Here is a 27,101-nt window from a genome sequence, read left to right on the forward strand (position 1 = left end):
TGCTCCTGGCACAGAGAGAGCGCGTATTAACAAAGGGTTGATTTTTCTTTAATTCCCTTACAATCAGCATTTTTGTGCTGGATACCATCCGTGCATCTTTCTAGAGCTCAGGAAATGAGGTGATCGGCCTGGGCAAGGAATGAAAGGGGCGGGATGAGGGGTGATTGGGCAAGCGGGCTGTGCAAACATTGGAGGTCAAAGATTCTGCTTGGCCCGCGGTGCGGGGGATAAAGCCGTGCGGAGGGCTGGGAGGCTGCGCAGAAGCCCATAGGTCTGTGCTCGCTGCTCCAAGCCACAGACTCAGGAAGATGAGGCTCGCCGTCCGCGCCCTGCTGGCCTGCGCGGTCCTGGGTGAGTGTTGGTGCAGGGGAGGCCCACATAGTTGTCAGCCCAGGTGCTCTTTTCACCCCGTACTCCAACATACCGCCCCCTGGGTTCCCTGAGCGTTTCCTTCGCTCTTCCCCACGGCACCCCTGCACCTGCTTCAGGACTGCCTCGAGTTCCCCTCTGTGCCTCTGCTGCCTTTTCGTGTCCCGCTGTGCTTTCTTGCTTCCATTCCTTGCTTTCCTCCTCCTCGTTGTCCAGTAAAACTTACAGTATTAGAATACAACAAATTAGAGCACTTACATCATGGTTTATCAGATCCCTTCTATGAGGCCGCCTGAGTCAAGTCTGAACTGCTGAACATGGTATTCAAGACCTCTGGGATCTGACCCCGCCCTTAACCTTGGCAGTCTGATGTCCCACAGGTGCTCCTGGCACTGATGATGTCCTGCTAAGAAGCAGGGCCACTGAAAGGTTTGGAGCATATTTGAAGCCAGGCTTCTTGTGTTCTCACCAGTGAGAAGGGCAGTACAGCCCCAGCCTGAGAGGGTCAGGTGAGGGTAAATGAGGCCATGGATCCAGGCACTAGCACATCCTTGGTGTGGGGCCTGCCAATGGATGGCCTCTGCCGATGCCCATCACCTCCTGAGATTGCTTGGTTCCCTTTGTCCTTTAACTTTCGTCTGCCACTCCGGTGCATTTGTTACACCTTTGGAGCCTCTGTGTTTAGTTATTTTATTTGTCTCTCCTGGAGAAGTTTACCATTGAGAATTGGCCCTGCATTACTTGCCTTGCCCCTGTGCACCCTCCCTTCCCCCCCCCCCCCCAAAAGCACCTCATAGGACTGTGCAAGGTAAATGCAGGACTCAGGACAAATTCCTGCCTATGAGACTGCAGGTGGGACAGTTTAGAGAGGGTTTGCCACTGAATCTTGATGCCTCCTGTGACTTCTCATGGGCACAGGTAGGGTAAAGTGTGGTTGGGGCAGTAACTTCCCTGTGGCCCCTCTTTATGCATTCTGGAGAACCGCTGCCCTCCCCCTTTCCTGCTTTGTGATTTGTGGATATTCATCAGCTTCCCTGAGTCAGCCTTCTGCTGCTGATCCACAGAAAGTAGAGATGACAGAGGGCTTTGGGAGTAGTGCAACCACATGATTTTAATAGCTACAGACATGGATGGCTTTAGCTTCTTCTAATGGCAGCCCAAAAGACTGATGAAGATTGAAGGAGGGGTCATTGGAAACAGAGAGAACCACTAAAGATGTGGAGTTCTAGTTATTCCTGGAACAGAGGATCATAGAAAAGTATCATAGACAAATTCATTATCTCATTAATCATTTGCCCCTACCTACTGGTGAAACAGATGGAAAATAACTCAGAATATCATCTTCTTTTGTTCCCTGGGTAGAGACCAAAGTCTGGAGACCTGGTATCTAGGCCAGTCTCAGCCACTAACAGGCTGGGTGACCTTGGCTAAAGCATCAGTTTCTGAGCCCAGTTCCATCATCTTTAAAAGATGGTAATTCCTCGTTGTATGTAAGTGATGAGTCATGGGAATCTACTCCCGAAGCCAAGAGCACACTGTATACATTGTATGTTAGCTAACTTGACAATAAATTATATTAAAAACATAAATAAACAAAAGATGCTAATTCCTACCTTGTTAGCTTCCCCAAACTGTAGTTTCAAGCCACTGCCTTCAAGTAGCTGAAAACGCCCTGTCACACCGATAAGGCTTATGTCCCGTGGCAGTCCCAGGATGGTGAGGCAAGGAGGCAGGGAGAACAGAGAGGAGTAGACAGTGGTCTCCACTTGAGAGCTGATGGTCAAGCCCACATCCCTCTGGCTAGCAGAGGGTGGTTAGCAGGTGACTAGGAGGACTCTAGCGTTCCTTTATCTTGTCCCCAGCCTCAGAAGGCAGCAGAATCTGTGCCCTGGGGTGTTAATGGGAGGAGTGGGAGGAGGACAGGATAGAGGGGATGGAGCCTTCAAGACCCTTCAGAGGGTGCTGCTGTCTCTCCCACTAGCACAGGGACCTCTGGCCTCTTTCTCCTAGGGCTGTGTCTGGCTGTCTCCCCTGAGAAAACTGTGAGATGGTGCACTGTCTCAAATCATGAAGCCAGTAAGTGCTCCAGTTTCAGCGAAAATATGAAAACGGTCCTTGAGACTGGTCCCTTTGTCAGCTGTGTGAAGAAAACCTCCTACCTTGAGTGCATCAGGGCCATTTCGGTAAGTCACTGTTGCCTAAAAAGGAGTGGGAGAAAATCTGTACTTTCCTTTCTCTTCTGTTATTTTGGAACAACTCTTTACCCACAGGTAGGAGGCTGGTGTGTGTGACAGTCAACCTCCAATGCTAATAAAAGCACTTCAGAAAGGGAAATTGGAGTGCTCACTTTTAAGGAGTCTTGAAACAAAATCCAATGCTCTGAAAAGGGGGAAATTTTGAGGCACTAAGTTCTCTAAATTCAGGGGAAAAACAAGAATGTTTGCTATCAAAATTATTATACGACATTGTTTTGGAAGTTCTTGACATATCACGGGAAGTTGAATGATGCTCCCAGGGAAGAGAAATACAGTGCGAACTTCAGATGGTTGCTGAACCCTTTGTTTTTCTAGATTTTCCTCAAACTCTTCATTCCTTTGTCTTTGTGCACATCTGAATGTGGGTCAGACCCTGTGCTGGGCAATGGGGCTGCAGTGGTGAATTGAAACACACATGGTCATTAGTCTTGAGCTTACAGTACAGTCAGGAGAAAAGAAAAACATGCAACACATAGACTATAATTTCAAATTGTGTGATGTACAATGAAGGGAAAGAGTAGAATGCTCTGACAGAGACTTTCAGAAGAAACTTGTTTTGGCCTGAGTATCAAGGATAATCTCCCTGAGAGGGAAGCAATGAGCTGAGACCCTAAGGATGAGAATGGGTTAGGCTGCTGGGTGCCATGGGTAGAATACACCAGGTGGTGAACAACAATTTGTGCAAAGAGCCTGAGACAGGAAAGATGGGCTTTTTGAAGCTGCTGTAGGGAAGTCAGGGTGACAGGAATAGAGCAAGCAGGAGACTAGAAGGAGTAATGAGATGGGAGATCAGCCAGATAGAGTATGATTCACTGAAGGAATCAATGATTTGATAAGAACAGCTGGTCTGCTGTGCGTGCGTGTGTGTTTTAATTGGATCTCAGTTGCAATCATAGTTTAATTCTAACCATTGAATTATGACATTTGTTCCATTTTAGTCCATGCATGCCCCTCTTTATTTTTAAATGTTAATAACATAATATTATCCACGAACCTAACACAGGTTCTCAAAACTTCATCACTGCCAATAGCTTACTTCTAGGGCTGCTGTGTGGTAGTACTGGATTTTATGCGAATGGCCCCACTTAGTGTAGTATATCCCACTGACCTTACTTAAAACCACCGATGTGTTTCTCCATCCTGAGCAAACTGAATCCTAAAACTTTCTTGCCTTTTATTTTCATTTTAAGATGTGTATAGGCATATATGAATCACGACACATTTTTGATTTGTGAAAAGTTTCCTAAACGTGACATTACTATGTGTTGTCTTCTCCTACTTGTTTTTTCCTCCTCGATATTATGCTAAGATTCACCCATATCATTGAATATAGCCATTGTTCATTCATTTTCAGAGCTCTACAATAGTCCATTATGTTAGTATACCACAATTTATTTTTTCTTTTCTGGTCATTAGGCATTTGGGCTATTTCCAGCTTTCTATTATTCTAATCAGGGAATGACAAATATTTTTATATAAATCTCTTGGGACACAAGTATCAAGTTTCTCTTGAATATGTGTGTGTGTGTGTGTGTGTGTGTGTGTGTGTGTGTGTGTGTATAGGAGCAGACTTGCTGTGCCGTGAGATATGAATTTGACTTTTTTTTTTTTTAATTTTTTTTTTCAACGTTTATTTATTTTTGGGACAGAGAGAGACAGAGCATGAACGGGGGAGGGGCAGAGAGAGAGGGAGACACAGAATCGGAAACAGGCTCCAGGCTCCGAGCCATCAGCCCAGAGCCCGACGCGGGGCTCGAACTCACGGACCGCGAGATAGTGACCTGGCTGAAGTCGGACGCTTAACCGACTGCGCCACCCAGGCGCCCCTGAATTTGACTTTTAAGACAATGTCAAACGTGTTTGATTTTTAAGCAAATTCAATGTTGTTTCTTTTTCTTTCTTTTTTCTTTTGGGGGTGTAGTTGACAATTAATGTGGTTATTTAAATTTCTACTCCCACCAGGAGTGTATGAGGGAATAATCCTATCATTCTTGGTGAATTTGGTATTTTATCATTATTTAATTATCTCTGGCAGTGCTTTTTGACTAAACTCTATTTTTTTAATATTAACATTCTACACCAACTTTCTTCTGCTCAGTAGTCTTCTTCTATAGCTTTTTGCATTCCTTTATTTTCAACTTTTTGTGTGCTTCTGTTTCAGGTGCATCTTTTGAAAACTGTTTATTGCTGGCTTTTGTTTATTAATGCATTCTGACAATCTCATTTATTTTATGTGGTAAACTAGGCCACTAATAATTGTTATTACTGGTAAATATGGACTTATTTCTGCCATATTACTTTTGATTTCTTAGTTCAGCCTTTCCTCATTTTCTGATTTTTCCTTTTCTGTTTTCAAATACTGAGTTCATACGTGTGTGTTCATTTGTGTTGTTTCCCCTTTTTTCCACTTTATTTATATTCTTTCATGATTTCCTTAAATTCGTACTATATACTTTTAGTTTACCAAAAGTTTATCGGAAGTAAGGTCCTCATCAGGATCTGGTCTTATCCCTTTCAGACAAATGAAGCAGATGCTGTGACATTGGATGCAGGTTTGGTGTTCGAGGCGGGCCTCCACCCCTACAACCTAAAGCCTGTAGTGGCAGAGTTCTATGAGTCACAAGATGGTAAGTTCTTCCTGAGGACCCAGGAGAGAGTTTGTTGCTCTTGTTCTCTCCTGGTAGATGCTGAGTTTGTCTTGTTCAGGCAGGTAATGGGGATTAAAGATGGATGAGCATTCCCCATTGGGTATCAGTGGGGAATGAGAGGTCTTATCAGCTGCTGAAGACACAACTCAAGGCCTTTGGGGCTTTGGGATGGTTGAGGACTGGTGCTCCTGACACTGACATTCTGGGCCAGGAGATGTGCTCCCTGGAGAAACAGAGAAGGCTGTGTACAACCTGACCTGAACCACTGGGGTTGAGAGCTACACAGAGGAGCCCTCCAAGAACCATAGGTGCCACAAACAGGGGAGAGACCACACTGGAGCCTATGCTCAGAGCCCCAACAGCCTTGCATCTCTTCTGAGAGCAACCAGCTGTCCCTGGGCCTGTGTCAGGGGACAGGAAGTACTTAGAATGAATGTGGTCCTTGTGCCACAACTCCAGTTTCCTGGTGGGCTTGGGTTGGTAGGTATAGGCAGACAGACACCCTGCAGGGCCATGGTAGGCAAAAGTATTTGGGCCACATGTGTATGTGGCCTTCTTGCCCCTGTGTTTGCCTGGAGGGTTATTACAAATGTTCTCTCTGTGGTGCCTTCTTTCCCCTGCAAGTCAAGGCAGGTTTTCCTGATCTCTCTCTCTTTATGACCCAACCCAACAGAAATGTGCCCTGTGGATTCCCTTTTTCTACTCAGGAGCCCAGCAGCAAGGAGCAATGTTTCCAACTGTTCCCCAGGCTAAAGGTCTTTCATTCACACTGTCCCTTTGCAGATAAAAAAACCCACTATTATGCTGTGGCTGTGGTGAAAAAGACCAGTGACTTCAATCTGGACCAGCTCCAAGGCAAGAAATCCTGCCACACAGGCCTTGGCAGGTCTGCTGGGTGGAACATCCCCATGGGCTTACTTTATTGGAAGTTGCCTGAGCCACGTGACTCTCTTCTGAGGGGTAAGTGGGCAAGAGGGTGAGTGCTATCAGGCAGGCCTACACAGGCCAAACTGGGGTTGCTCAGACACGATCAGGTGATCATGTGTGATGGGTTTTGGGGGTAGAGGTGGGAGGTATACCAACTTTAAGCTGGTCAGTTCTGCCACATCAGCAGTCCTTGGGAGGGGTCAGCTGTGTTTTTCTTCTCTGAGCTCTTAACATCCAACCAGCGGCTGTCCTGAGGAATGGGGGGGGGGGGAAGGGCATCAAGCCTGACAGAGGGCTTCAGTCAGGACCAAGTTTGCTCGGCCCTACTGTTCACTTCCCTGGGGTTCTTTCCTGTCTGTGGCGGTGTGTTTCCCATTCTGCTGGAGCTTTTCTGGTGGCCATCTGCTGGCCATGAACTTGGCCTGTACCTCTATATGGGGGTCTCCTATCTCTCAGATAGGATTCCTAGAGGAAACCTTTCTCTGAGATGTTCCAGTCTGACAGGCAGAGAGGGGAGCTGACAGCAACCTGAGACAGGCCTGGGTCAATGGCAGGCACAGGCCTAGTTCTTGGGGAGGGAAGTCGGAGGACAAAGGTTAACTTGTCCCTCTTGGAAAACCTTGATCTTGGTCAGTGAACACATATAATGGTGTGCTGGGACTGGGTGTACTGGTTTTCCTTTAGTCACTCTCTGTTCTCTCATGATCCTGGACTGGGAGCTGTGGCTCATGGTGTGTGGCCAGGGTGGCTCATGGCCTGTGTTACATGTCTTATGTTGAGCAGCAGCATCCAATTTCTTCATGGGCAGCTGTGTTCCCTGTGTGGATCGGACAACCTTCCCCCAACTGTGTCAACTGTGTGTGGGAAAAGACACAGAAAAGTGTGCCTGCTCCAACCATGAACCATACTTCGGCTACTCAGGTGCCTTCAAGTGAGTGAGACCAGCTGCTGTTCTATGATGGCCAAAGTGTCCAATGTCCTTAGGCTGTGAGACCCTACCTGGCCCACAGCAGAGCCCAGCCTGCAAAGAGGTGTCCAGGAGGCTTAATTTCTTCACAGTGACTCAGTGATTCAGCTGGGACTCTCCTCCAGGCCAGGCCAGTGCATACACCTTTCGTGTGATATCTGACAGGGAAGCACCTCTCCTGGAGTCCCTTTCTATCTCCCCAGAGCTTTTGATTTCTTAGTCCAGCCCAATGAACTTAGTCTAGCCCAATGAACCTGCCCAATGTGTCCTCTCACTGGGCTAAGCAGAGCCTAAGGGGCAGGCACATCCTTAGTGTCTGGACCATTCTTCTGTGACTGACCCTCTGTTTTCTATTGTAGCAGTGTCTTGTGTTCAATGCACTGGCCTCTCTCCTGTCTTCCCTCACTACCCCTGTGCAGACAGCTCAATGGCTGATTTTTTGCTACATCTTTTGCCTTGGTTATATCCTAAAATTTGATAGCCAGCCAAGGGCACATTTCCTCTCTTAGGAGACTTGATGTATTTATCTTCCATTTCAGAAATTTGAAAACTCTGTTCTATATTAAAATATTTTCAATGATTTTTTTTTTGCTGCTTTGGGAAACATTATGAGGGATTTCTAGTTCCTATAAATTCATCCTCCCATCTTAGTGGCATATCAGTGCCCCATGGCGCTTCCTCAGCTGTGGGTCTGCTCAGAGGCCTTCACCAGGCTCTGCCCTTGTCCCCAAGCTGGATGGTGTGATCAGACAGACCCTTAAGCCTGAGGAGAAGGGCCTACCCTGCAGTAATCCTTTTAATGTATTTCTTTCCCACAGGTGTCTGATGGATGACGCTGGGCAAGTGGCCTTTGTCAAGCACTCCACAGTACTGGGTAAATGACAGGAGAAGAATTTGCATATCTCCTCCAGGCTGTGGGATTTTTTTTTTTTTTCCTCCTTCTGCATTCCTCTTCATGGGCCATAGTTAGATATGAGCATACTGTGTTCCTACTTTATCATTGCTTGGGCTTCTACTTGTGCAGAGTTGTGTACATATGGGGTCCTCACCTGGACTCCTGGGCCTCTTTCCATAATTCAACCTCCTGGACACAGGAACCCTTCTTGCCGGTCAATGTTGCCACAGCAAAGGATTGGGGGCTCGTCTGGCTGACCTCGGCCTGAACTTGGCCCGCTGAGATGAGACCTGTTGTGGGTGTCAGGCAGTCACCCCTGCACTAGGCATCAGAAGCTTCCTTGCCTGTGACTGGTTGTGGGATCTTACGTCAGTTCTCTTATGTGCTCTGGCTTTCATTTGCTCTAGGCATCTCAGCTTGTACATGTTATGATTTATTGGGATTGCAAGGGATAGGGACAGAGACTACAGCTCATGGCTCTGTCCTGGCTACAGTTGGCTCATCCAGGCTTTCTTCCCATAGAGAACCTGCCAAACAAAGCTGACAGGGACCAGTATGAGCTGCTCTGTCGGGACAACTCCCGGAAGTCAGTGGATAGATATGAGGACTGCTACCTGGCCAGGGTTCCTTCCCACGCTGTTGTGGCCCGAAGTGTGGGGGGCAAGGAGGACTTGATCTGGGAGCTTCTCAACCAGGCCCAGGTACTGAATTCACTGTTCTCCCTCCTGCTTAGTGGTTCCTGATTGGATTTGGGACATTTTCCTACATTCCCTTCTGGCCACTATGGAATTCCTTGTTTTCAGGACATAGTGGGAACTGTGCCACATATTATCCACTTGTGTGAAAGTGCCCAGCAGGGACTCAGAGTCACACGGGGTCTAGTCCTGCATTACTGCTTAATTCTATTTCTTTCTATCTAAACCAGGACTTCTAGGCCAAGGGCAAACACCCCCTCCCCCATAAGGCCTTCCATGACATCCCCAGAAGGAAATGATCTCTTTCCCAATGTCCCTCAGCCTGACTACAAGGGTGCTACACATACAGCCAGCTTTATTTCCTTAGAGCAGCAGAATCCCAGCACTGAGCCAACCTCCTCTCATCAAGCCATTCCATCTATCAAGAGTTTAAGTGGTAATCACACAGGGTCAGCCTCTGAAGGAGATCCATTTCTTATACTCAGTGAGCTGTCAACCCAGCCAGGGGGATAGGCCACAGAAACATGTTGCATGACTGTAAGAGGGCTGGGGGTGGGGAAGTTGCTGGGTGGGAAAGAGCAGTCCTTTCTGCCCTCTCTCCTGGAATCTTGAAAATTTCATGGTTTTAATTTCATTTTCTGGGGGGTTTGTTTTTCTTCAGTCTCCTTTTGCAGCATTCCTTGTTGCTGCAGCCATTTACTATTGTCTTTTACTATATACAGGAACATTATGGCAAAGACAAATCTACAGCCTTCCAGCTCTTCAGCTCAACTTTGGGGAAGGACCTGCTGTTTAAGGACTCTGCCCAAGGGCTTTTAAGGATTCCCCCTAAAATGGACACCTGGCTGTACCTGGGATATGAGTATGTCACTGCTCTTCGGAATCTAAGGGAAGATATGCGTAAGTACTAGGGAAGGATCATGTGACCTTAGGAGCTAGAAAACCTGGTAAGGGAAGGGACCAGCAATAGACTCTTTCCAGGTACCAGAAGCCCACCCTGACATTTCTTTATCTGCCCAGCTTTGCCACCCAGTGTCAGACTGATGCTAAATGGTATTGGTCATCATGAGATGAGCCTGGATATCACCAAAAGGCATTGAAGGAAACTTATGCTTAAAATGATTTGGATTGATACTAGTATCATTTCCCTTGTATAAATCAGGGCCACCCTGCCTGGCCACTTTGTGAAACCAATTAGCCTGGCACAAAGTAAGGCAAAAAGAACAAAACTACTACAGACTTGTACATCTGCAGCCATATTATGATCAACATGTGCCATAATGAAGCTGGAGCTCTGGACGGGTTAATCCTGCTCCTGAACTTCCTTGGATCATTGTGGGGTTTGCTTGATCATTCTTTCATCCAACAGACATTTATTGATCATCTAGCCATAAACTGTGCTAGGTGCTGCGCATACAATGGTGAGACCAACATATATAAGATTCCGCTGCCATAAAACTTTCTCACCAGTGGAGAAGACAAATAATGAATAGTCACTCTACTGAATGATTGATTACAAATGATAGATTTGCTCAAAAGAAGGGAAAACAAACACAACAGAACAAAATATCATGGTCTGATGAGACCATGAAAACAAAGAAAAATAGATCCTGGAGCTGTGGGAAAGCTTCCCCGAGGAAGTGACTTGAACTGAACTTGAAAATTGAATAGATGTCCATTTATTCAGCAGACATTTATTGCACTGACCACAAGCCAGGCACTGCCTTTGAATAATGAGGGTGCCTTGGAGAATAAGACAGGCATAGCCCTTGCCCTGGCTGAGCTTATGTTTTCCTGCAGGGAACAGATAATAAACAATGAACAAATAAATAAGAACAACTCAGGATGTGCCTGTGTAGCTCAGTCGGTTAAGTGTCTGATTCTTGATTTTGGCTCAGGTCCTGATCTCATGGTCATGAGATCAAGCCCCACATTGGGCTTGGTGCTAACAGCATGGAGCCTGCTTGGGATTCTCCCTCTGTCTCTCTAAATAAATAAATAAATAAATAAATAAATAAATAAATAACTTAAAAAAATAAAGTATTAGAAAAAAAAAGGAACAACTCAGGTAGTTAAGTGCTATTTCAAAAAGAAGAAAAAAAACCAGGAAGAGCCTGACTGAAGTGATAGAGGGGTTGTGAGTGAAGTTGGCTTCTTAGAAGAAATTATCGTCTAAATGATACAACAAAGAGATTGTTACTGCCTTTGTTTTCTAAGGCTATTAATTCCTTGAATGGGATCTGTTTGTGTATTGCTGGCAAAATCCCAGCACTTTCATGAAGACAGTTAGCAGTATTCGTAGCCAGCAGGAACTTCTGAGGCCTCATCTAAATCTGGTTCTCTTCCTTATCCCCTAGGCTCTGATACCTCAAAGGATGAATGCAAGAAGGTGAAATGGTGTGCAATAAGTCACCATGAGAAGGCCAAGTGTGACACGTGGAGTGTAAACAGCGTAGGGAAAATAGAGTGTGAAACAGCCGAGTCTACCGAAGACTGTATTGCCATGATCGCGGTATGTCATTGCTGCCCCCACAGGGCAGCATCTCTACCACGGCTCTCTGCCTGTCCCTAAGGCTGAGTGAGTGTTCTTAGGAATGATATAAAAACCTGCATTCCCAGGAACCTTGCCCTCGTGTGTGGGAGCCCAGCCCCACAGGAGCTTCAGTACTTTTGATTTTATGGATCTGAAGGGCTCCTTAGGGTTCTGTTTCCTCCTGGTGTTAGGACACAGTGGAGGGCACTCTGAGCTGTGTCCGCTTATGGGAGGCTGGACCATGGTGTGGTGTGCCTGAGACCCATGGTGTGCCATGACAAGTGTGACAGGGCTGTCCTGATTGTGCAAGCAGGCAGAAGTTTAGCTTTGTCGATCACAAGAGCATCCCATGTCTGCTTTTGGAATTTTGAAAATCCTGAATGGTACAAAAAAGAAAATGAGAAGTACTTATAATCTTCTAACTCAGAGAAAATCCTGTTAAATGGGATCATATCATATTCACAATTCACTACACTTTTTTCTGATATCTAGTTAGCTTTTCCTATGCCACAAATCATTTTTTAGAAAACATGATCTTTTAATGTTGTAATCTATTTCATAGTGTGGATATGATGCAGTTTACTTAGCCATTTATCCATATTATCTATAATATCATTTAGTCTCTGTCTTTTTGCTGTTATGAATTATACTTGCATGTTTTACATTTTATGAATCATACATTTTACTGAGATAGTTTCCCATATATTTGATTACTCCTTTAGGGTATATTTTGAAAAAGTATATTGCCAGGCCCAATGGAAAGCTTGGCAATCTTGTGGAATTTAAGCATCTCTATAATTCAGGACTTATAAACCTGACAATTAGGTCGTTCAAGAATATTTTACTCATTCAGTAACACTTTGACTACACCAAGCACTGAAAGAGAATGCAACCGCATGGCCATGATTCAGGGCCGGAGCCCCATCAGGAGGCATTCTATGCCACAGACATGGCCTTGTGTCCCTGATGCCACTCATCTGTCTTACAAATAAGAACTTTGGTTTCCAGAAAGTTATTGTAGAAATGTCTGTAGGACAGTGCATCCTTATGAGAGGATAGGAGGACTCAATGTGGGTCTTTGCTCCTGGAAAAGCTAAGCAAGGCACCCCAAAATAATCATCAGTTCATCATGCTTTGGGTGAAAATGAGAGTACATTTTAATTTTCTGTGCTGGGTGTTCCTGACTGATAGATCCTCTGGGGGTCTGGTATAAGTACCTGCTATCTCCTGGGGCCTTCGTGGCCTGTACTGGGAAGGCTGCTTCAAGGAAACAGCTGGAAGGACAGGTAGGACAGGAGATAGCCTCGTCACCTGCTTTAATGTGCTGTGTCTTTGCAGAAAGGAGAGGCTGATGCCATGAGCTTGGATGGAGGCTTCATCTACATAGCAGGCCAGTGTGGTCTAGTGCCTGTCCTGGCAGAGAACTACAGTAAGTGTAGGGAGTGTCTCTCAGTGTTTTATTTCCTTTGGGCCAGTCAGAAGAGATGGGAAAATCATAGCCTGATTCACACCGCATTGGCCATAAAGCTCTTGCTTACTGAGCACCTCCTGCTTCCTAGGCTCTGGGCTCCCCCCCTCCCCATCTCTAATCCCCACAGTCATGGCAAAGGACAGAATCTTCTATCATACTTTCCACCAGGGGGATAGGAAGCTTCGCACTGGGAAGTTCCAGCTAAAAGTGACCTCTCTGCAGAGGACAGCTGGGATTCCTGGAAGGTCTTCTTGCTTCCCCAAATCACTTCTCCTGTAGTCCCAGTGCAGGGATTCAAGTATAGCCGGACCACTGTGGCCACAGGTCAAAACAGAGCAGGAAACTTGTAATGTACAATTTTTGGCTAACTTCCAGAGGCCAGTGAGTGAAAGTGAACTTGAATCATCCAGACAGCCTGGACTGTTTGGGAATGTGGTAACATATAGATTGTTTTCCTGGCTCTTTTTATTCTGAGCTGCACATAGAAATGGCATGACTTTCAATGAATAAATGTTTAATGATTTTTTCATTTTTTTCTTCTAGAAACTGAAGGCCCTGAGTGTAGCAACATGCCAGAGAAAGGTGAGTTGGGATTGGTACCTCAGGAATTTCATTCTTATTACTTTGGGGAAAGGGTAAGGTATATTTAAATTCAAATCAGAAGTAGGTAAGGCAATAAAAGAGACCAATTTTTAGACTACAAAAGAACCCTAGAAGGATGATAATTGATAATGATGGTTACTCTTTTAGACTTGCCATGACTTGCATGCAGGATTTCTCATTTAATCCTATTAAGTGGGTACTGTCATCCTTTAAGGATGCCATAAGAGGACCAACAGCTCATGCGGTTACAAGTTGTCTAGGCTCCTATATCCAGCAAGCAAATTTACACCCTCCTCACCACTCCCAACTCTTTGTATTACATGAGGCCTGGACAGTTTTAGATGAGAGTTAGCACCAGGAGTCTTGCTCATATGTGCCTGGCAGGCCTGAGCAGAGCGGCTCACAAGGGCATATGTCTAGGAGCATGAAATTACCCAGTCTCCCAGCCAGGCTGGGCCCAGGAACCCAGGCCGGTTTGGCTCTCAGTTAATGCTCTGGTGGGGGTGGGTCTAGAAAGATGGGATAGGAACAAGACTGGAAATCTTGTCAAGGTGATCACTGGGTCCCAGAGCTCCGGTGCTCAGATCTCTCCAGCCATTTTCCAGCCATTAGTGTGCAACTTTGTCCTTGTGACCTCCCCTGTTACAACCTCCCAGCCTCTCCCCCTCATTCTAGGAGCCAGACTCTTTAGCTGAAAATAGAAAGACCTGGTCTTACTCCACAGATAAGGCTTCTCTGTTTTCTGGTGTGAACAGTTGACTGAATTAACTAAATTGGAAGGTTGAAATCATGGGTTGATATTCTATTCACAGTTTTAGGAGTAGCCTGTATTTCCTGCTACAGATGGCAGCTGACTTGATTTTGAATTTCTACTTCACATATTTATTTTGGTGCCAACCTGTATTCTCCTCATGGCCAGAATATTCCCTGTAGTTTATTTGGTCATTTACTACTCTTTCCTAATTGTGACTGTATAAAATGTAAGAGTCACATGTGCTTTTCAGTATCCATTCCTCTGATACCCCACAGTGGAAGGTGAGTTGCTGGTTTATAACTTTACTAGTTTTATGCATTTAGGGAAGACTGGTATACCAACCATTGCTCTGATGATGATCTTTTCTTACTATTTTGTTTTTTAAGTTCAGAATAATCTCCATCTGACAGAATGACTGGTACTTCCTCTCAGTCTTGCTTTTTTGTTTTTTTAAATTAATTTATTTATTTTGAGAGAGAGAGAGAGAGAGAGATCATGAGTGGGGGGGGGGCAAAAAGAGAGAGAGGAAGAGAGAGAGAATCCCAAGCAGGCTCTGCACTGTGAGCACAGAGCCTGACACAGGGCTCAAACTCACGAACCTTGAGATCATGACCTGGGCCAAAATCAAGAGTCAGACACTTAAACGACTGAGCCACCCAGGCACCCCACGTTTTGTTTTTATAAGTAGGCTCCATGCCCAGTGTGGGGTTTGAACTCATAACCCTGAGATCAAGAGTTGCATTCTCTACTGAGCACACCAGGTGCTACATCTCAGTCAGTTATTGGGAAGACCCTTTCAAAGGCAGAAGGAATGATTCGGGATAATTTTGTTTCCATAGGGAAATGGCAGATTTTGATTGTAGATAGATACTCTGGAAGGTCTGGGGTTGTTAATACTTTCTTTTTTTGTGTCTTTCCTGTAGGGTATCTTGCTGTGGCTGTGGTTAAAAAATCAGCAGATGAATCCCTCACCTGGAACAATCTGAAAGGCAGGAAGTCCTGCCACACTGCAGTAGATAGAACTGCTGGCTGGAACATCCCCATGGGCCTGCTCTACAACAGGATCAACAGCTGTGAATTCGGTAAGTGAATCTTGAGAGGGTGCTGTGATCAGAGCCAGGCTGGAAAGAGGTATTCTGGAAAAAAGTGGTATGGTGCAAAATGCTGTGGCCCTGGTTTTATAATAGTAAAATTTGGTTAAAATGAACCTCAAGGAGATACCTAAAAGGGTTACTAGGGCTGGGGAGCTAAATAAGACTGGTTCTTTTTGGTTGCACATATGGCTTGAGTAAACATATGTTTATTTCTCTCTTTCGTTTAAAAAAAAAAAAAAAAAGAGGTAAGCAGTCCATGGCTGGCTGATATGGTCACTAGAAGCCCAGGCTCCTCTCTTTCTGTTCCACCATTGTGAGGACGGGGCCTCTGTCTTCAAGGTCAACCATGGTAGCCATCACATCCATGATTCAGGCAGCCTCAAGGAGCAAGGAATAAAGGGAGCTTGAAGTGTAATGCCACCTGCTGTCGCTTTATTAAAGGAGCTATCCAGGAAATCTAAATGAATTACTTCACGTAACTTCTTACTGTTCAAAACTCAGGCACACAGTCACTCTTAGCTGTAACAGAGGTTCGAGAATGTCCTCTTTTATTTGGGCATGTTCTGTCCCAAATAAAACTAGAACTTTGTTCAAAAATTAAAAATAGAACTACTATATGATCTAGCAATTTCACTTTTGGGTATTTGTCCAAAGGAAAACACTAACTCAAAAAATTATATACATCTCCACGTTCATTGCAGCAGTATTTATAACAGCCAAGATATGGAAACAGCCTAAGTGTCCACTGAAGAACGAATAAAATTTGAGATACACACACACACACACACACAAAACACTTTTATTCAACCATGAGAAAGGAAGAAATCTTGCCATTTGCAACAACATGGATGGAACTTGAAGTTGTTACACTAAGTGAAGTATTTTAGGTAGAGAAAGACAAATACTACATAATCTCACTTATATGTGGAATCTAAAAAAAACCCCAAGCTCATGGATATGGAAAACAGATTGATAGTTGCTAAAGGTGGGGGGTGGGGCAATGGGCAAAATGGGTGAAGGGGCAAAAGATACAAGCTTGTAGGTATAAACTAAATAAATCCTGGGAACGTAATGTACAGCATGGGGACTATAGTTAATAAAACTGTATTGCATTTTTCCAAGTTGTTAAGAAAGCAGATCTTAAAAGTTCTCATTACAAGAAAAAAAAATTTGTGACAACATACGGTGATGGATGTTAACTAGACTCATTGTGGGAATCATTTTGCAATGTATTGCTATAGCGAATCATGTTGCACACCTGAAACTAATGTAATGTTACATGTCATCTATCTCCCAATAAAAAACAATGGAGAAAAAATTAAAAGAAAAAAACCCAACTAGATCTTTGTTACTAAGGAATAAGGGGAAATGACTGTTGGGTGGACAGTACAATCCCTGCCACTGGGCTTTCTAGGTAATGTGAATGTGTGGAATCCTTGGATCTCTTTAAGGTCTTGGCAATCTCACTGAGGGGCTGCCCAGCTCTTAGGCCCTTTCAAAGCAGTGAAAACCAGTTTATTCTCTGTGTCCACTGAATATCTTCAGGTATGAGTTTAGTTCTACCCCTGAAAAATGTATATGTAAGTTAACCATAGACAAATATTTTCTAATGGTTATTTACATCAACTTTCTGAGTACTTCCTCCTTGACACCTCCAAATATGTGCAACTGCTTTAAAAGGAGAGGCCTCTGGGGCACCTGGGTGGCTCAGTCAGTTAAGCGTCCGACTTCGGCTCAGGTCATGGTCTTGTGGTCTGTGAGTTCGAGCCTGGCATCGGGCTCTGTGCTGACAGCTCACAGCCTGGAGCCTGTTTCAGATTCTGTGTCTCCCTCTCTCTCTGATCCTCCCCCATTCACGCTCTGTCTCTCTCTGTCTCAAAAATAAATAAACGTTAAAAAAAATTTTTTAAATAAAAATAAAGGAGAGTCCTCTGAAGACAGTTATGAACCAGACAAGTCCTGTGTGTAGGGACCGGGGATATTTCTGCACTGGGGTGTTCTCTGACAGCAGTTTGAGAGGAGGCAAAGTATGGCTGGGGTGATACCCAGAAAGCTTGGGCTCCCCACCAGCAAGGGCACTACCTCTGCTCTTCTGAACTTCCTGGCAGTTTCATAGCCATCAGAGAGCAGCTGAGCTGTGAGTAAAACCCCCAAGCTCTTAATTGAGTTTGGAGTTCTAAGTTCTATTAAAGTCTCTTCTAAAATATAGCAATGGAAGGAAAATCCTGAAAACAAGTGGCACATGCTCAGGGAGTGAGACCTTCAATTTTATCCCTTTTATGTCAATTTTCATGTCATTTCCTTCTCTTCTCTCTTTAGATAAATGATGACACTATCCACGTACCCATGGAATCCTCTCTACCTGACTTGTAATGCTCTACTGACATCTATTCCCAGCCTCAATTAAGTTTTCTTTTAAAGCCTGGACCCTGGCAGGTCCTGACTTGGTGGTGGGTCACAGAATGAATATGTTCCACTTATCCTGGGCCATACACACCTGTTATGTGTTAGATGAAAGCTACTCATATTGATTCAGTTAGGAAGAGCTGACTTTCTCTTGTCCTTCTACACAGATAAAATTTTCGAACAGAGCTGTGCCCCTGGATCTATGCGAAATTCCAGTCTCTGTGCTCTGTGTGTTGGCTCGGCAAAAACTCCAGGAAAGGAGTGTTTTCCCAATAGCCATGAGAGATACTATGGTTACACGGGGGCTTTCAGGTGAGTCTTTTAATCCTGACACAAATATAATGATAAACCCAGCCCTGACAAGATTGCTTTTTAGGAACTAAAGTGAGATTATTATGTTCCTGGCCTGTTAGTCTTGCATGTATTAGGATTCCACATTTAGCAACTCTATTAGAACCCTGTGTGAAGGAGCATCCAAGTGCCTCCAGAACACTATCTCTAGACCTGGCTCTCATAGCAAAGACTGACAGTACAATGCAGATTAGAAGTTCTCAACAGGGGGGCGATTTTCCCCTCAGGGGAAATTTGGCAGTGTCTGGAGATGTTTTTGATGATCAAATGGGGTTGGGGGAGGGTGCTACTGGCATCTAATTGGTAGAGGCTGCTAAACATCTTACACACACAGGAAAGCATCCTACAACAAAGAATTGTTTGGCTCAAGATGTCACAATTGCCAAGGTGAGGAAACACTGCCATAGTTGAATACAGGAGTCAGGAGTCTGGTTCATGCTTTTCTAGGCACCTCTGGGGAACCTATGGCCATACTCACCCGGCAATACATAAAAGTAACCTATAGGACTTCTACATTCCCAACTGCCAATTCTATTTCATGGGGTATTTGTTACTTATACAAAGATGCCTATGCACCTTTTGACCTTATTGCTTTTTAACTGTCTTATGATTCAGCCTTGTGTTAGTAGTTCATGAGTCCATCATCTGCACAATGATGGTGGTATTCTAACTGAACTTCTCAGTAGTGAAGGAGAAAAGAAAGGTTATCCTAATTCTCCAGTTAGAACCACCTGGTGAGTTAGTGTAACTACAATTCACAGTCCACAGATTCCCAATTTTTACAAAGTACAGTGTGAGTAAGGAATCACCGTATTGGGACACTGCCCCTCTAATATCTCTATTGATGCTAGGGAAGTGCTGTAGCTCTATTGAAGAAACTATGCCATAACTTAGCATTTAGTGTATGGAATTGAGATTAGATAACCACAAAGCTAATTGGAGGTTTTGTTTTCTTTTCTTTATTACTTACATTAGTAATCTGTAAGATTAGTGATAGAATGGGAGTCACAATTGCTGACATCAGATGGCTAGCCCTGGATCTATCAGGTGGCCCTCCTGAATGACAGATGTTGTCTCTCTGACCTTCTCTCTTCTCTTTCTCTCTGTCTGGCACTCTGCAGGTGTCTGGTTGAGAAGGGAGACGTGGCCTTTGTGAAAGACCAGACTGTCATGGAGAACACTGGGGGTATGTTCACATGCTCCTCTGTCCCCACAAATTGGGGTTTCTGGGTTCACTTATGGTCAGGATGCCTTTGTGGATGTGTATGTACTCTGTTAGACTCCAGAGCTCTGACCCTTGACCTGTTTTTTTCAGTGGAGAGAGAAGTGTTCACCTGGGTAGGCAGAATGGTAAGGACCATGAGGTTCTTCTAGTGGCCCTGAATTGGTGCAGGCATTGCCTTTCCCCTAAATACTTCAGTGCACACTTTGTAGGAATGAGGACATTTTCTTACATGCCTACATTATAATTACTGAGACCAGGAAATTGATATTAACATGCATTTAATATTTACCATGTTCACAGCCCATACTAAGATTTTGTGAATTATCCCCAAAAGGTCCTTTTTAACTATTTCCTATATTTCTGGATCCAATATATATAATGGTCCAATATATATATTCCAAATATATTCTAGGTCCACTGAAAAAAACCTAGAGACAATAGTACACCAGAGAGAATGAACACCAAGATCTTTACTTCTAGAACCATTCTCCAATAGCAGGAGCCAGGGACACTTGGAAAAATTGCTGATTCTAGGGCTGGGGCAGGAAAAATATAAGGTGAGCCTGGAACATCATGGTGAAAATTTTGGGATATATCAAAATATACAGGAGCCATTTTTAATGATCCCCACTGGCCAAATCTGGGACATTTTGAGCACTAGAAGAAATAATAATGGTAGTAAGATAATGACTTGTTCAATAAAATGGGAATATGGGATAATAATATCCTGATTAAGCAAATGAGGATAAAGGGAAACATCTTCCTTATTGTCGGACAAGAATAAATGGAGGAATACTGTAATTATACAGTTAAAAAAAACTATCATTTGGCCAACAGTATAGTAATAATTGTTTCAAGCAAGAATCATCAATGGGTACTAAAACTAGTGGGTGAATATTAGATGCCGTGACATTAAAAAACCTAACAAAAATTTTTTTAAAGTTAGTAAGAATGAGCACTTCACCTGCCCCCTCCTATCACTAACTGCTTAGAGAACCTGCTACAGTGCAGGTAAGTATTATCTCGCTTCCTTTCTCATGTCCCTTCACCCAATCCCAGATCATCCCAGCAACTCATCTAGAATGAACTAGTTTATCACCAACTCCTCTGAGAATCCTTCCAAGATGGCATGCCCCCATCCCACAACAGAATCTTCCATCCATATGACTAGTACATTGGGTTCATCTCATTCTGTAATAAACTGTGGCTACAGAAACTCTTTGAGCTCTTTTTTCCTTCTTTTATACCCCAACTATGGTAAGTGGCACAAAGAAGTTGCTAAGTACTTACTTGAAGGACTACTGTGTTGGCTAATTTTTCTTTCTTTTCTCCTATGACTTTTGCTTTTTCCTTTAAAGGCTGCCCTTTTTCCTATGACTTGAGTTTTACCCCTAGATTGGTTCTTTGTTACCCCTTGATTTTTAAATTTTTTTTCTTTGGTACTGTTCTGAGTGGGGTTTCTCTCTCTAGGTCTCACCTCTGCACCCTGCAATGACTCCAAAATCCTTACCCCCTGAGAAGAAGGTAGAGCAGAGGCCTCAACTGCCTTCTAAATAACACCCTGGAGTCTCTATTTGCCATGTGGTCATTTTTATATACAAAGTTCACTGGCACTGCAACCTCAACCGCTATGAGTCCAAACTTCTACTATTTCTTTCAAAATCCACTCCTCTTCTTAGCTTCTATCCCTTTTGAGGCCTTTATCGTCTGCCCTGACAGTTGGGCCTAGGTTAGTCTCCCAGTCAGTATGTATAACACAGGTTACATACCTAAAACCATGTCTCCTCCAGCCATCTCTCCCTAATGAATATGTTCTCACCAAGATGGTTCTCTGCTCATACAGCATTTAGAAATATAAATAGAAAATGTTACTATCTGCATCCGGAATTGTTGCTTTTGGTTTATGTGCTATTTTCCCGCTCCAATAAGACTGTATCTGACAGAGGGCGGACAACATAGTACTGAATAAATGCTTAAATTATGAAGTAGAACAGAATTGGTTTGGAGAGAATGATGGTGGGTTTCATTTGGAGGGAGCTGAGTTGAAGGGAATGGTAAGAAAGGGCAGGATAAATGTTAGAAGGTGAGCAAAGATGTGTGCAGTTACTCATGGGAGAGACACAGGCAATTTGGAGTTTTCTATTAAAACTGTAAATCTATATTTGGGGAGGGTAGGAAAAGAGGTATTTTTACTTTATAAATAATACACAGCTTTATGGTAGCTAATTCATGCATTAGTTGTTCAATTAAATAAAATTAAATGAAAATTAAATTAAGAAAAAGATTGCAACGCTGCCTTTTAGATGAGAAGTAAAAACTAGGAAAATATATTTGAGAAGTGCCTCAGGAGGAAGGAAACCTTGAAAATGGGTGAGATTTTCTTTTTTTTTCAGGGAAATTACAGAAACAATGAAGAAGCTGAGAACAGGATATGGACCTGTACGCACAGAAGCATGTGTGCATTTATTTTCATGTAGAACCAGTATGAGCACATCAGATTTAGAACACTGGTCCAGCTTGCAAAATGGCCCCAGGGGAAGTTCTTTTGCTTGCTGATGCCAGATTGTATTGCACAGAGGGCCACGTTCTTTCTGTGCTAGAGCAAGAAGTCCAGATGCTTTGGAATTTAGTAGAAATGAAGATGTTTTTGAACATCATTCACAGATATATTTCACTTTCTCCTGGTTGGGTGGGACAGGTTGGAAGGGACGGTCACTAGGAATTCTCGGTTGAGTGTTGAATCTGTTGAATCAGACTTATATACATGTGAGTATCTCTTCCTCTCCACATTACTGTGACCCCAGTGTGTGCACTTCTGCTGGCCAATGGCTCTAGGTCCTTCACATGTCAGTGGGTTGGTTATGTACCCTCAGTGAGGGTGCCTGACCAAAGCTATCAGCTGTGGCTGACCCACCTTCTCTGTCCCCAGGAAATAATACTGAAAATTGGGCTAAGGATCTGAAGATGAAAGACTTTATGCTGCTGTGTCCTGATGGCAGCAGGAAGGCTGTGACAGAGGCTGAAAAATGCTTCCTAGCCCATGCCCCGAATCACGCTGTGGTCTCACGGAAAGATATGGCAGCTTGTGTTAGCAAAACGTTACTTGAGCAGCAGGTATGGACAAGCCAGGGCCTGCCATTTTTTCTTCCTGGGTGTGTGTGGATTATTTGGGGGAGTTCAGTGTTAAGCACAGCCCTCACTCCAGCATTCTCTTTCTGGAAACTAGAATTGGGAGGCTGTCACTTGTGGAACTGGATCTCCCAGGCCCAGGTCTGCTTATATCTCCAGGTCACTGGAGATTAGTTCCCACGTGATCCACTGGCTCTGGGGTCCATGCATCTGCTTTCTTGCTCACCCTTGACTTTGCTCTATGGTACCATCATTTTCTCCTTGTATCCTTTTTGAAAATGAAGGAGAGTAATCTTGTGTCCTAGCCCTCACTGATAAAAGTCATGAAATGTGAACTGTATTTCTCTTGTTTAGAGAGACTGAGAACCATTTCAACAGCCAGAAACACAGGACCTCTATCCTCAGGCAGCTTGTCCTCTGGGAAGAACAAGCAACCCAGGGCCAGCCTTGTTGTGAGGGGGAGGGGGAGAGGCTGCCTGAGTATTCTAATCCTGAGAGTCCTCTACCCACAAACACCACTTTCCCCTCAACAATAGCTTCCTGCCTGCCATTAGTTTTCTTTAAAAAAAAAATTAAGATAGCATATTTTCATGAGCCCTCTTAAGGTAAATGATAATAATAATTAGCATTTAATGAACATTTCTTAGGTGCTAGATGGAATGTTAAACTTTTTGTAATCATCATTTCACTTATAATCCTACAAGGCCTAGAGTTAAGCCTCTTGCCCAAGATGGGATCAAAGATGCAGTCAAACATGAAATTTAACAACTACCTATACCACCCCTTGTTGTGCTCCGTTTAATATCTTCTTTGATAGTAATACTTGGAAGGAACATGTTTCTGTCCTCTCATTTCCTGGAAGCAGTCTCCAAGGCCATAGCCAATGAAGTGGGGAAGAGAGATCAGGGAAGTCAGGAGTGACTAGGTGGGTGGGAGGGACTTTCCAGAGGTGAGACTAGGATGCACCCCATAAAGGACATGGGGGCTCATGAAAACATGAAGCTGGGGCCAAAAATGGGTCGACGCCAGGCGAGACATATGGAAACATCCTGAGGCATCCTCTGCAGCTTCCCTTTCTTCCCCAGGGCTGGTTTCCAGCTTTCATCCCCCTGAAACCAATCCTTGTATTCTCAGCTATTCACTGCCACAGACCCTCATGTGTTTTCCCTCTATCTGACAGGAGATGTTTGGAAAAACTGAAAATGACTGCTCGAGCCAGTTCTGTATGTTCCACTCAGACACCAAGGACCTTCTGTTCAAGGATGACACAAAATGTTTGGCCAAACTTCCGGAAGGCACAACATATAAATCTTACTTAGGACCAGAGTATATCACAGCTGTTGCTAACCTGAGACAGTGCTCCACCTCAAGTGAGTAAGAGAAACAGCATGGGGAAAGATGCCAAGCAAACATGGGTGGGGTTCTAGGTGGTGAGTAGAAAAGGAGGAGTGGGCTGTGGCCCTCTGGGGATGACCAATAGACAAGACGAGATGATGAGAGAACACCGTAATCCCAGCGCGTGTGAAAGGCTTCTTGTATGGGCAGATGGTAAGGTGGACACAGGCTCAGGGCACTAAGGTAATGAACTGCCCAGACATGAAGAATTCCATGTTATTACTAGGGAAAGGAAGAGGTTGTATGTACCCAATGCTCATTGCTCTGCAGTAAACTCCTTTTTTAAAATTAAAAAAAAAAAAGTTTATTTACTGATTTTGAGTGAGTGAGAGAGAGAGAGAGAGAGAGTGAGAATCCCAAGCAGGATCCACATGCTGAGCCTGACACAAGGCTTGATCTCACGACTGTGAGATCATGACCTGAGCCAAAATCAAGAGTGGGATGCTTAACTGACTGAGCCATTCAGGCACCCCTACTAAACTCCTTTTTATATAGAGCTGAACTGTCCAATATAGCAGCCTCTAATTATTTATGGCTACTTAAATTTAAATTAATTAAAATTAAACAAAGTTAAAAATTTAGTTCCTCAGCTACACCAGCCACAATTCAAGCATTCAGTAGCTACATGTAGCAACAGACAGGTGAGCAAACAGAATATTTCCATCATCACAGAAAGTTCCCTTACACAGCACTGCTTTTGAGAGCTTGAACAATGACAATTTTTATAATTATAAAGTTGCTATACCTACTGCTCATTGAGAACACCAGTTTTCTAAGCCTCAAAATAACAATAAAACACACCTTTGCACTTTAACTATGCTGGACATCATTGAATCCCTTGAAATCATTCGGAAGAGGTGAGAGAATAACATGTGGATGGAGGGAGGTCATTCTTTAACTCCTGTGTGCATATAAGTGAGCCATGGTCCTTAAAATACTGATTCACAGGCTGTGGGGATACTGATTCGGCAAGTCTGTGCCAGCGTCCCATAGTTCCAACGTAAGGAACACGCTTACCCACAGCCACCGTTGTGAGCACCCAGGTTACATTTACCTAACCTATATCCTCCAGAAAAGGACAAAGTCTCGGTCTGCTATTCTTTGCTCCTTCCCCAGCCCCTGGCTTGGAAACTGGCATGTTCCAGGTACTTGTTATTAGTTCCTCACCTGACTAAGGAGGCCAGAGAGGACAGTCCCACCAGGCTCCTTCCAGCTACATGGATTTAGGTGTAGGAAACATGCCTATAAGACACAAGGTGCAGGATGACACAGGGCAGGGAACCCATGTTACCATCCTTAGTGCACAGTACTGCCCAGAAAGATACAGGAGCTGGGCGGGCAAGTGGAGAAGGCCACTGGGAGAATGGCCTAGTTCACCTGTAGACCCCTAGTGCGTCTGAGTGCTTTTGTCTCTCACTTAACTGCTCATTCACTCAACAAAAAATAAATATAAGTAGATTTTGACTGACCTACCTCTCTTCTCTGCTCCACAGAACTCCTGGAGGCCTGTACTTTCCACAAAGATTAAAATTCAAGAGGAGGAGCCACACCAGATGGAGATGGGAGCTCATGTGACCCATAAGCTTCCCTTTAGGTCTTTGTTTGGCTTCACAGTTTGGCAGTGGTGCCTCTGCAGAACATAAAATAAAAATTATTATGGTGTTATCTTTTAAAAACTTCATTCTTTTCTAAATGTTTGGCCTGGAAGAATTTTTTTTTTAAACACTACCTGACTAAATACATTTGCAACTGAGCACTTCCTTCAGAGCTCAAGTTCATCTGACATCTTCCACAGCTTTGATGTGGTACCACAGCCAAGTAGGAATTCTTTCTGAAAGGGGTCTGCATGGTCATTGTAACAGAATCAAGTGTAAGTGGCTGTGTGTGTGTTGGGGGGGGGGCAGGAAGGAGGATGCTGAGTGAGTTATTGAAATGGAGTGTTCAGTGGAGTACAGCTATTTTTGCCTTGAAAAAAATATAGAAGACTTATATATTTTTAAAAATTTTTAATGATTTTTATCAGGTACACTTGAGGTTCTGATTCTAACGGGCTGGAAAAGTGAATCACTGGAACATCTGAAAATTATCACTTAACCCTGATTCCCACAGTAGTCACTGACCTGTCTTCTCTCCTTCTTCTGAAAGGTGGAGGCTCACTCTTTCCATGCCTCTTATTAAAGGCTGAACACACAGAAATCAGTCTTCTGTTCCACTCACTTCCCTGCAGCTACCCTGGCCAATGTCATGGCCCATCTGCCATCTGTAAAAAACAATTTTAATTCTTTCATTCCTGAGTCTGTTTACTGCACTTGAATGGCTGACTGGTCACTCTTCCTGGGAACTCTCTCAAATTTCTCTGACATGGCAGCTCCCTGCTTTGGCTCCTACCCCTCTCTGTCCATTTGTGGTCTTACCGTGGGCTCATCCTGCCAGCCCTGAAATTGTAGGGAAATCTTCTTGGGCTTCTTTTCTTGATCCAATGCTCTTACTTTCTAGGCCCTCCCTACGCAATGTGAATGACTCTGGGGCACCTACATCTCTAACTATATTCCTGGCCCCTGCCTCCTGCATCCCCATACTCATACTTCCTCCTGCCTATGGATCTATACTACACAGTTCTCACAGCAATCAGAAGCCCAACAAATAGAAAACAGAGGGGATCATCTTGCCCCTTCCCTCTTCTGCTTCCCTAACTGTCCAACTGTCATTTCCATATATTTGACAACAGCTGAAGACATGGTCTTCTATCCACGTACAGGAGTCATAAACCAAGGAGTCAAATTTCAATTCACTGTTTTCTCTCACTCCATAGCCAATGCCAGCAGGTTCTGTTGATTTTGCCTTCTAAGTGACTTTCCAGTTTGCCCCTTTATTACTTCACTCCTACTACAGCCTCAATTTACACTTAGGGGTAGAACTGCAGATGGGGGATTTCTGGACACAATAGTTCATATCTCTAACAGGACGCTGGGTCCACTTTGCAGTTAGGACCTGATGTTGACCTTTTTACACACAGCTTTGAGCCTATCAGCACTCTGCCTTATTTGATATTCACCTAAACTCCACCCTTACCCTAAATCCTATAATAACTCTTTACATTTGTTTGGTGAAACAGTTCCTCTGGGGTCTTATTGCAATGAGGCAACAAAGCTAATTTTATCAACAATGTACTGTCTACCACAAGCCTGACACTGTTCTAGTGACTGTAAATGCAGCTATGCATATTGTAGTCTCTTAAAATGATTTCTGCTTATTTTGATTTATTCCTCTCTCTAGACTGCCTTATCAGTATAGATGTACAAAAAAATGAAGTAATGTTCACCAGATACTACAGGTATAAATCTGAAGTGATTTGTGGCTTTCTTCTTTGATCTTTCACTATTG

General features: G+C 43.9%; 1 protein-coding gene across 1 annotated transcript; it reads left to right on the forward strand.

Moving 5' to 3' along the window:
• The first annotated feature begins 308 nt into the window (after positions 1–308).
• Positions 309–25,245, forward strand: LOC124526747 (serotransferrin-like). Its single transcript, XM_047099882.1, has 17 exons — positions 309–351; positions 2,380–2,552; positions 5,143–5,251; positions 6,056–6,232; positions 6,983–7,130; positions 7,985–8,040; positions 8,584–8,762; positions 9,479–9,656; positions 11,114–11,268; positions 12,628–12,718; positions 13,304–13,342; positions 15,041–15,199; positions 17,785–17,929; positions 19,090–19,154; positions 22,123–22,307; positions 23,503–23,692; positions 25,211–25,245. The coding sequence occupies exons 1-17, from the start codon at positions 309–311 to the stop codon at positions 25,243–25,245; spliced, it is 2,127 nt and encodes a 708-aa protein (XP_046955838.1).
• Positions 25,246–27,101: the final 1,856 nt, after the last annotated feature.

The sequence above is a fragment of the Lynx rufus genome, unplaced genomic scaffold (assembly GCF_022079265.1).
Source record: "Lynx rufus isolate CCGP_SWC_20201006 ecotype Redwood Valley unplaced genomic scaffold, mLynRuf1.p SCAF_5, whole genome shotgun sequence".
Classification (NCBI taxonomy): Eukaryota; Metazoa; Chordata; class Mammalia; order Carnivora; family Felidae; genus Lynx; species Lynx rufus.